The following is an 11,051-nucleotide window of genomic DNA, read 5'->3' on the forward strand; positions in this document are numbered from 1 at the left end:
ATATTAGTTAAAAATGTAATTTGAATTACAAGTAATTATGACTTAATCCCATATTGTCGTTTGTCCTACGATTGTATAGTCTATGATAGATTGTAGACCTCGTGTATTTTGTGTCCACGTATATTTGTATATAATATATGGAAATTTTCATTTCGTTTTAATCACGTGAAGCTGTTAGTCTTGTACCACTATCATTTGCAGTGTTCTTACCAAATTCACCTATGACTGTATTGTGTCCTGTCTACTGTCTACTGCCATACTGTTTAAGACTGTCTTAAGCATAAACAACTATCTAGACTTTGGACTGATTTTAGATATACTATCAAAACAAGGATTAGAACATTAATTTAAGCGCATACTATATTTTACCAAATACAATACATATTAACTAACGTCCAGGCAGTTTTCCATTGTGTTAAAATGATTACAGTCCTTATGGGAGAGTGTAACTCGTAGAGGTGCTTCTGTCCATAGTCTCCTTCCCCTTTAGGAGACTATGGCCAACCATAAAGGAGATAATGGACAATGCATTTTGCCAAAACAACCTTTATTTTTAAGAAAAACTAAAACATTGTATATTCAGAAACGCTTACAAAATCGATATAATACTAATAATTAATGTAAATTGTATTGTGATAAATATGTATTAAAATAAATCATTCCCTAATACGTATCTTGCTCTATTATCTTTAATTGGCGGCGGTAGAACTACTACAATGTCAGTAACACTCACTGTATTTTACTGCATTTATATTAAACTGCATTTATATTAAACTGCATCTATTTGATGGCATATTTTTCTTCTCAAGAATCTTACCTCACAATATGTTTGATCCACATTATCAACCACTGCCACAAATTTTCTAACATGTTTTTCCCAAAACCTTTGGTAACAATGTAATCGCCCTTAGAAATTTCTGTATCTAGCCTTTCTTTTTTTTTAATTCGAAACTATCATCTGACGAATTATCTGTACTCTACTTCATCACTCCGAGGAATCCGATGATTCCTTCTGTAGGATGTTTTTCTTAACTTCTGTCTTTTTCTTATTTGCAACTATATTCTTTTTTTTTTTTTTCAAAATTTCCCCAAGTAGATTTTTCTGGTGTGTCGGTTGCAATCATACATCGGCCTCTTTTTCTACCTCTATTAGAAATTTTTTCTAGCAGGCGCTTTTGGATTTGACTAAATAAGTTCTCGAGATATAAAATTATTTGTGTCTTGTAATGAGTTGTTTTTAGGTGGGTTTTGCGGATCTGAAATTTCCTGATCTTAAACCGAACTTGTAGATGCAGAAGCCATATTGTCAGGTATAGGACGATCTGTGACAGATGAAGATAGAAAATCCTCTTTAGAAAATATATTTTAATCAAATGAAACAATCCCTGTAGATCGGAATCCAGATTTTATATTAACTGGATTAGCGACTCTATCCCAAGACTGAAAATACATCAAAGGTTGATCGTATATACTCAGGGTTTGTCCAGGATGAGAAAGTATCCATGAATCTGCTGCCTGATTAAAAAAAGTTTTAAATGGACCGAAAACATTTCGATCCAAAGGTTGAAGTTTATTTGAGGTATGCGGAGGAAGAGTAAGAATTACGATGCCGTTGGCTATGCAAAACTCCACGGTCTTCAAGGATATATGCGACTCATGGTTGTCCATCACAAGTAAAACCCGATTTTCTGAGTAACGTCTAACATTTTTCACAAAGCGTTTCAAAACTTGACTAAAGTTTTCACGTGTCATCCAACCGCTGGGATACGCTAAACCTAAAAGTCCGTCATCAGGAACTGACTTCATCATTCTGGCAGCATCAAATCTTCGCCGCGAAAATATCCAAACTGGTGGTAAAGCATTCCCATTTGCACAAATAATACCAACATGGGTCATGAGTTCCCCTCTTATCCTGGATATTACTTTTCCTATTTGATATTCACCTTTTTTGCATACTACCTTATGAACACGCTGGATAGTAGTCACACCAGTCTGAAAAAATAGCGTATTTAATATGATGAGAACAATTTTATGTACCTACCTACCTCATCTAAGTTATAAATTTGAGCCGGTGTAAAGGAATAGCGAGTAAGCACATCTTCCAATTTGTTCTGGAATATCCCTATATTTTTTCTGTTAAAACTAGTCATACCTGCTAAGCTAGTTGCTTCTGGTTTCCTTACTGACAGCCGTGGGTGTCGTTGCATGAAATTCGTAAACCAACACTCTGATGCCAATTTTGTCAGTTCCCATTTTTCTGGTATTTTTTTTTTTTTTTCATTTCTACCAGCGTATTCATAGGCTAAACTTCTAGTTAATTTGGGTGTAAGACCATAGAACATTGACGAACATTTAAGCAAATAATTTTCTAATTGAGTTTCCATCTCATTTGTGAAAATTTGTGATTTATTAAAATCTGGTTTAAAGTTCATTTGTTCCATTCAAATTACTTTTGGCCACCCCATAGTACTTAGCGCTCTTTTATTTTTTATTAAAAGTTATTTTTTATTACAGCCTCGACGGCTTGTTTCATAATTGAGGGGTCAAAATGTCTATTAGTTTTTTTGTTGTAAATGTTTGGCATTTTTAACGAACTATCCTACAAAATAAAAAATCATATTTATTATTTCATAGGGAGATAATGGACAGAGTTAGGAGACTATGGACATATGTCCATTGTCTACTCTGTATACACAAGAAACATTTTTTCGCCACTGAATGAAACGTGTTCAGAAATAGACGATTATTGAGATATAATATCAAACTTTAGGTGTTTATCAAATTCTCGTCAAAATACAAGATTATAAATACTTTTCATATTGAAAGCATAGCTTACATATTATATACCACCTGAATATTGTTCTGAAGCTATTTTCTTGTGGCATTTTAAAGTAATTACTATTTAAATGGGAATAAGCCACAATTAAAGGTTAAAGTACGTTTATTGACGTTTCAATTTTCACTTCGGAAATCGTTCTCAAAATACAAACATTAGTGATAATGTTATACTAATAATAAATAAAATTAAATAAATAAATAAATTAAAAATAATACTAATGTTTGTATTTTGAGAACGATTTCCGAAGTGGAAATTGAAACGTCAATAAAGGTACTTTAACCTTTAATTGTGGCTTATTCCCATTTAAATAGTAATATACCACCTGAAATTACATAGTACTTACCAAAAACACAAAATATTTAATATTTTTAACACTATGTTTTTACTAGAGTTCTCACTCGGTACACACGAAACCTTATTTACAACGATTCTTTTAGCAGATATAGGGGAAGGGTGGGCAAGTCGACATACTCGAAGGTAAAATCGATTTATTTTAAAAAATGTAAAAAGTATCATGTATTAAAAAGCGCCATAATACAAACAGAACATTCTTTTTTAATATTCATCAAGTGAAAAACAAAAACAGAACTCCATTTTAAAACTGTAAATGTAAAACAAAAAAAGAGTCAAAATATCATCTTGCCCTACCCTAGAGGGCAAGACGGCATATACGTGGATTTATACATAAAGTGATCAATTATCAAAACATAATTCACAAATAAAGTTCTTAGCCGTCATTGATAGTCCTGCACACTCTGCATGACCCACATTTGACACTTTTGGCAACGTAACCAGCCTTCTTGAGATTTGGATAGGCTATATAACTAATTGCAATAGGGGCTATGTCTCTGAGGCATGCGCAATCATCGTCGTCGTCCTCATTAAAGGGCTCTTCACAGTCTAATTTTTTTTATAGATTTTAACTGCCTCACTTCGTACACTTGTTCTTAATTTTCCGGTTCTCTAAACTCGACAATCTTTTTGAGTGTCTTTATCTCCACATTCTAAGGTACCATCAAACACATTTTTCTCTACTGAGTTTTGCTTATTCCCTCTTACCTCTCTCGCTTTCTTAATATTTTGTTGTTCGCGAAGACTCTGGAGGTATGGACTCGTGGTGAGAACATCTTGGTAACTATTGGCCTTTCTTCTTCTGGACTTTCTTGCATTTCCCTGAGGAAGAGGTGAAATTTGCAACAAAACGTTTGTGACGTTATTAGCTGAAGACTCAACATGTTCATGTGGCTTTGTATTTACCGTTGTAGATGACTGCGGATCTTCTTCATTCAAATGTTCTGCTGCAGTGAAACATGCACCCGGATTAAGGGATTCGGTGTTTGCATTATCGGCCTCAAGTGGTACGTCAGTTACTGTGCTGGGAAAATGCATGTATTCTGGAAATATATCCGGGTTGAAAGGTGAGATCCCTGTTGCTTTGAATCCGCTTAAAGCTATCGTTGGTATTGCGGTTTTATTGTAGGCGGAAGAAAAAAGCGACGCGACCTTGTAAAGACTGATGACACGACTTGGATTTTCCTTCAACCATTGAGTTGCTGCTGCATCGTAGTACTTACTTAGTGGCCCGAAAAAGCTCACATCGAGAGGTTGGAGACGATGTGTGCAATGTGAAGGCAAGCAAAATAACACCACTGAATTGTTTTTTGCAAGTTCCAATGCTTCTAAATTTTTATGGCTGACATGCCCGTCTAAAATTAGCAGGGCTTTGTGTTTGGTGTTCGGTCGAACATGTTTAATAAAGTGCTCCATCCATTTTAAAAATAGTTCCCCGGTCATGTAACCTGATTCATTGTACAAACATAAAATCCTAAGGGGCGCTCCGTTGTATAATGTTGGATTGAATTTCTTCCGAGGAAAAATTATAGCAGGTGGAATATAAGTTCCCCCTGAACTCATGCACGCTACTACAGTTGAATGTATTCTCCTTTCCCCGCTGGTAATGCCACCCACTTGTTTCTTTCCTTTTAGCGCAAAAATGTTAAAAGTATTTTGTACAGTTGTCAATCCTGACTCGTCCATGTTAAAAATTATACTTTTGTCGATTTCTTCATTATTTATTACGTCACGTAGATTTTTAAAAAAAGGTCTTTACTTGTAGTTTGTTAAAACTTTCAGAGCGTGCCATTGATGTTGCCTCTGGCTGACGTAAAGATATATTCGGATGCCTTAGTCGAAAAGAGCGTAGCCAACCTCTGCCTGCAATGTTTTTCGTGTTATTGAATTGATGTTTTAACTTCATTCTCACTGCAAATTTATATGCCAAAACGCGGACATCTACGATGGTTAAGACAAAAAATCTGGCTTCCAGTGCTAGCATATGATCCACTAGAGCAGTGGTCGCCAACCTCTTCAATGTGTTGAGCTACTTTGTTAATTTTGGAATAAACAGCGAGCTACCCACACGGAAGCCACGTAACGCAACGTAAATGAAATAATCCACAGTTAATCTATCATTATATGTATTTATTTTACTGTTTAACTGGTAATACATAATACATAGGTACTAATAATAAACTAATAACAAAATAACTAATATTACTAGTACGTACTTGTTCATAGCTACATTCCTACCTATCAAACGAAGGTATTTGAAAAATAAACACAAACTTTTATCCAGCCACAACGGCATGTCACGTATAATTTAAAAATAGTTAATAATAACAACAAAAAAGTAACGCACTATCATAAACATAAACATTGAAAAATAAAAAAGCACGTTCAATGAGAAGGCTGACACTCAGACTCATCGATAATTTTTTTAATGTTTGCAGTATAATTTGATGCAGCCATTCGAATACAATTATCCAAATGTTCATCTGTAAGTCGATTGCGATATTTGTTCTTAATAAACTTCATATTGAAAAAAGAAGATTCACACAAATAGGTTGAACTGAATAATGCTTTCACTTTCAAGGCAACACGGCATAGAACTGAATATTTGTCTTTACTTACAATAGGCCAGATACATTCAGAACTTGAGACTAACGATTTTAAGGCTAAATCATTTTGAAACTCTATAACTTCCATTTCTGTTGCAGCGATGTCTTCGCCAAAGTTCTGCATAACACAAGCTGCAAACTGCTGGATATCAATTTTCATAAAGGGTGAAACAGCAAACTGCGTTACTAAAGCCATTTCATTGAAATCCTTAAAACGATTTTTGAAGTTACTCTTCAGGGTAGAAATTGTTTCTACATATTTGTTGTCATAGGGTTCTAATGGATTTTGAGATATTTTTTCGGAAAGAATAGGAAAATGCTTGGAATCGCTGTTAATTAGGCTTTGTTTCCAAAACTCCAGCTTTTTGATAAATGCTTTAATATCAGAAATCATTTCCGCTAGTTCTTTGACTGTCCCCTGAAGCTGCAAATTAAGTTCGTTTAATTTCTCTGTAATGTCCACGAGAAAACCAAAATCTCTAAGCCAGATTGAATTTTCTAGTTCCGGAGTCGGTTCATCGCATTGTTTGAAAAATTGAACTATGCCAGATAGTACATCATTAAAACGTTTCAGCACCCGTCCTCTACTTAACCATCGGACTTCAGAGTGAAGGAGTAGGTTCCCGTATTGACAGTCAACTTCATCGGCCAAGGTTCTGAATAATCTTCTTTGTAACGCTTGAGCTCTAATCTTGTTCACAATTTTTACCACCAGTTTCATAACGTTGTTTAGTTTCAGGAAATTTCCACATAATGCTTGCTGATGGATAATGCAGTGGTAACAGAGAAATTGCGGAAAAGTTTCATCTTTACGACATAACGCCACCAGACCCTTATCACAACCCACCATAGCTGGAGCGCCATCGGTTGTCAAGCCTACCATTTTCGATATTGGAATTTTCTCGGAAGAAATAATATTTGTTAAATGAGAAAACAACTCCTGTCCAGTAGTGTGTCCTTTCAGTGGAATGAACTTCAAAAGATCTTCTTTAATCGTAAAATCACTAAAAACCATCCTGACGAACACGGCCATCTGGGCAGTGTCAACGACATCTGTTGATTCATCCAGTTGAAGTGAAAAATAAACACAGTTATCTAAGTCAGTTCTTAACTGTAAAAAATATCATTGCTCATTACTTCTACACGTCTCATCACTGTATTAGCAGAAAGTTGCATAGATTTTATAGCTGAAATTTCTCGTCTTTATTTCTTAAGCTGGCAAATAACGAATCAGCAGCTTCTAAAAACGCCTGTTTTATCATTTCCCCGTCTTCATAAGGTTTCTTTTTTTGTGCAACTATCTGGGACACACGGTACGATGCTTCAGTTGCAGCCTTATTTTTGTCGACTGTTCTTAAAAATATTGATTGTTGTCCAATTAACTGTTTTTTTAACTGTTTCAGTTTCTCCTTTCTGGCGACAGAATATAGTGGGAATGATTTTTCAAAATTAGAATGTACAGTTTTATGATGTCTCTCAATATTTCCTTTTTTAGCAACGGAGACCGAAGTATTACATAACAAACACACATTTTTATCTTTAACTTCTGTAAAAAAGTTTGTTTGAAGATTGTTCTTCGCATTCCGAATGAAAGTGGTATGTCTTTACCTTCTTACAACTGCTTGCCATAATATTATTTTTGTTGTTCTCTACTAACCCAACCGCTGGACGTTGGTTACGCGTTCAGTTTTAAACTAAGCGCAATGTCGCCGCGCCGTGCGTATTTATCCCGTTCAAAGCAATCCAGATCGTTCTCGAACACTAACGCGCTGGTCCGGCTGGTCGGTTCTAGCTTGACGGCGTCAGGGGCAGATCGCTCACCGCAACGTGCCGCTGTTTATGTTTAATATTATGACAATTAGATTTTTTTGTGGAATTTTCAGAAGCTTCTCTGATTTTTGCAGTTTGTATTTTTTAAATTAAAATCGTTGTGAGAGCTACCAGAATTGCCTCCGCGAGCTACCGGTAGCTCGCGATCGACAGGTTGGCGACCACTGCACTAGAGCCTCTTCTAGTTCTCGATTTAAGGTTGTTTCATGTCTGCCAAGATGCTTTCTTGTACCAACTACTATTTTATTTCGATTCATGGCACGGCGGCGAAGTGTTGCCTGGGGCACTTGGTAATGCCTGCTAGCCTTTAACCAACCCATGCGGTTTTCCGCTACAGCCTGCAACGCTCGCTCCATGTTCTTCTCATTCCATGCCCCTCTATTGGTTTTTCTTTTATAATTAGAAACCATCTGTAAATAAAAACAGCAGTTGCAAATTTTAGGTCATGAAGGCCAAGGGCGGATCTATGGGGACAGGGATAGCAATAGGGATAATTACTCCCTCCAGAAAGGTCCCACCATAATTTAAATGAATAGAAAAAACTGGATAAAAATACTATAGGTAAGAGCTTAAAAATATACTAAAAACATATATAGGTACCCATGTTTTTACTTCTATATTAATAGTAAGTACCCAAAAAAAGGGGAGTCAGGCAAGGTGATACCATGTCACCAAAGCTGTTCATTACCGTTCTGGAGTATGCATTTAAAAGACTAACATGGCAACAGAAAGGAATATCCATCGATGGAGAAAGATTAAACCATCTACGTTTTGCGGACGATATCGTGCTTCTGTCAGATAATCTGGGAGAGATCAAAGACATGCTCCAAGAACTGAATGACATACTACAAGAAACTGGGCTGGAGATAAATTTCGAGAAAACCAAAATGATGACCAATATGGTTCCCAGCGAAGAGATACAGATCAATAACAACCAGAGATAACCAAACCTGCGAGCTAAATAGACGAATCACGTTGGGATGGGCGGCATATGGAAGGATGAGAGACTTTTTAAAAAAAAATACCCCAATTCACCTGAAAAGGAAGGCATTTAACCAATGCATCTTACCAGTCTTGACCTACGGAGCAGAGACCCAAACTTTAACGAAAGCTACTGCCGAAAAACTGAGGGTAACACAAAGGCGAATGGAGGGATCAATGCTGGGCCTAGCCTTGAAAGATCGCGTGAGAAATAAGGAGATACGCCGACGAACTGGCGTAGACGATATTATACTGCTAATCAATAAACAAAAGTGGAGGTGGGCTGAACATGTTGCTAGAATGGAAGACGGAAGATGGACGAAGAGATTATTGGAGTGGAGACCAAGAGCCGACAAGCGAAGTCGAGGCAGACCACCCACCCGATGGACCGACGACCTAAGGAGAATAGAAACAAACTGGATTGCAGCAGCTAGAGATAGAGAAAACTGGAGACGTTTGGAGGAGGCCTATATCCAACAATGGATGTGAAAATGGGGCTGGATGATGATGATGATGATGACCCAAAATATTAGTTGAGAATTTTATTTGGGTAAAAGTTGGGCCCAGAGTTTTTTTACCCTCCCCCAGAAATATTTCATAGATCCGTCCTTTAGAGGGCAAGATGACACAGCTATATCTCAACTTGCCCGCTAGCGCGTGTGATCATAACATGAAAACATGGTCGGTTAAAATATCTAAGAGCAGTTGCAATATCCTAAGGTAAAGCTTAGGAACACCCTTTTTATCTCTAAAATAAATCTTGACAAGAAATGCTACGATGGCATAAATATATAACGAAACATATGGTACTTACATTGGACCAACACGCAACAATGACACAAAAACGTGAATATTTTTTTAAACATACGGAGCATCCACACCCAAAGACTATCAAACGATTACTGTGAAGGAGTAGATTGGAGTAGATTGTAACGAGCGTGTGGACTGAACGAATAATGGACTACTTTTCGTGGTGGGGACAATGTGTTGTCTTGCCCGGCTATGTCAACTTGCCCACCCTTCCCCTATTATTCATATTTTTCCCAGGAAATTTAAACGTGTCCATTCTCTCCTTGTGTCCAAAATTTCTCAGGCCTCCCCTATATATAATTGAGTAGACTATGAAACAAAAAGGGTTAAATATTGACCTCTTGAAGATCGTAAAATATATGTATTTTGTCTTACGTCTTTAGAAATCTAAAATTCACTCTATAAAATCGCATAAAATTAAAATTGACCACTTGGTTTCAAGAAATAGAATGCTATTTTTTAAGTCCGTAAAGTAAACCAGAGCAAAGTATTGAATATCCAATTTAAATTAGCCAAGATAAAGACACTTCTCGATTAAATCCAGCTAGTGGTTGTGAAGACTATCGGTAAATCGAAAAGAGTTTATTTTAATTCGAGAATGTGTTTATTCTTTCGAAAGCTTAAATTAAGAGTAGGTAGTTACGATTGGATCGCTGTTTGTATTAAAAAAATTATTTGTAATTCGTTTTATTAAGGTCTGTTTAAAAGCTTTCTTATTTTTTATTAAGAGTAAACTAGGCGTATCCATAAATGGTATCATGTGTACCAGTGACAGCTCTCTGATGAGAAAGACCGGCCTATATTTATTACAAAATGCTAAAATAATACAATGTAATATGCTCTAAAAAACAGGCTAAATGTACACTAATAACACGTAAATATGCATTTTCTGCAGCCGTCCGAAAATAAAACTTTCGGTATGATTTATTTAATCGAAAGTACCATTTTACACAACTCGTACTGAAAGTAGCTACTTTCAGGACTAATTTTTTTCACTTTCGGGACGATTTTAGGTAGCTAGGTAACGTCTTTGACAATAACATCAACTTTGTATTTTATTATGAAAACGTTTGTCATTTAAGATTCGTCTGTTTTCGCTCAGTTTTTCGTGTCTAACACTAATTTCAATACTGCCACTTCCCTTGATATTCCTAACAATATCAATGTAAATAATTGTTATACTTTATTGTGTTATTAATATTCATAAGTAGATTTTTCTAATGTTGAATTCACGAGAGTAACTTTAAAGTGTTTAATAAAAGTTCATAAGTAAAGTTTATAGGGGAAGGGGGGGCAAAACGGGGTAGTGTGGCAAAACGGGGTACCCCTCTTATTTTCCAAACCACTAGTGCAATTGAGCTACATCTCCAGGAATTTCGTGTTCATGTGGTACGACATCATGGTACAATGATATTGCGCATGACATTTGACAGCTGGCCCAGGAGTGTGACGTAGTTAAGATCGCCTGAACCACCTCGAACCCATTATTACAGCTGAACGTACACATTAATTTTGAAATTATGGTTAAAATGTGATCTAATTTTTTTTTTTAATGTTTTGTTTTGGTTATAATTGAATAAAAAATATATTTTCAGTAGCGTAAAACCTTTACTTCTCCTAGAGATTCAGGCAAA

At 36.0% G+C, this 11,051-nt stretch overlaps 2 protein-coding genes across 2 annotated transcripts; both read right to left on the reverse strand.

Moving 5' to 3' along the window:
* Positions 1–1,365: 1,365 nt before the first annotated feature.
* Positions 1,366–2,384, reverse strand: LOC140444599 (uncharacterized). Its single transcript, XM_072536361.1, has 2 exons — positions 2,046–2,384; positions 1,366–1,992 (listed from the first exon to the last, which is right to left on the reverse strand). Exons 1-2 carry the CDS (start codon positions 2,382–2,384, stop codon positions 1,366–1,368), a joined length of 966 nt encoding a protein of 321 aa, XP_072392462.1.
* Positions 2,385–4,968: 2,584 nt separating this feature from the next.
* On the reverse strand, positions 4,969–6,190 carry LOC140444600 (uncharacterized). The gene is made up of 2 exons (XM_072536362.1): positions 5,844–6,190; positions 4,969–5,053 (listed from the first exon to the last, which is right to left on the reverse strand). Exons 1-2 carry the CDS (start codon positions 6,188–6,190, stop codon positions 4,969–4,971), a joined length of 432 nt encoding a protein of 143 aa, XP_072392463.1.
* Positions 6,191–11,051: the final 4,861 nt, after the last annotated feature.

Source organism: Diabrotica undecimpunctata, chromosome 6, assembly GCF_040954645.1.
Source record: "Diabrotica undecimpunctata isolate CICGRU chromosome 6, icDiaUnde3, whole genome shotgun sequence".
Taxonomy (NCBI): domain Eukaryota; kingdom Metazoa; phylum Arthropoda; class Insecta; order Coleoptera; family Chrysomelidae; genus Diabrotica; species Diabrotica undecimpunctata.

What these genes read in the sequence shown, in the direction of transcription:
- LOC140444599 (XM_072536361.1), bottom strand. Translation starts at nt 2,384, where the DNA reads ATGGAAACTCAATTAGAAAATTATTTGCTTAAATGTTCGTCAATGTTC. An exon ending in AAATTTATAACTTAGATGAG is followed by an intron (nt 1,993 to 2,045) that starts GTAGGTAGGTAC and finishes CTATTTTTTCAG; the next exon opens with ACTGGTGTGACTACTATCCA.
- LOC140444600 (XM_072536362.1), bottom strand. Translation starts at nt 6,190, where the DNA reads ATGATTTCTGATATTAAAGCATTTATCAAAAAGCTGGAGTTTTGGAAA. An exon ending in AATGATTTAGCCTTAAAATC is followed by an intron (nt 5,054 to 5,843) that starts GTTAGTCTCAAG and finishes AAAACATTGCAG; the next exon opens with GCAGAGGTTGGCTACGCTCT.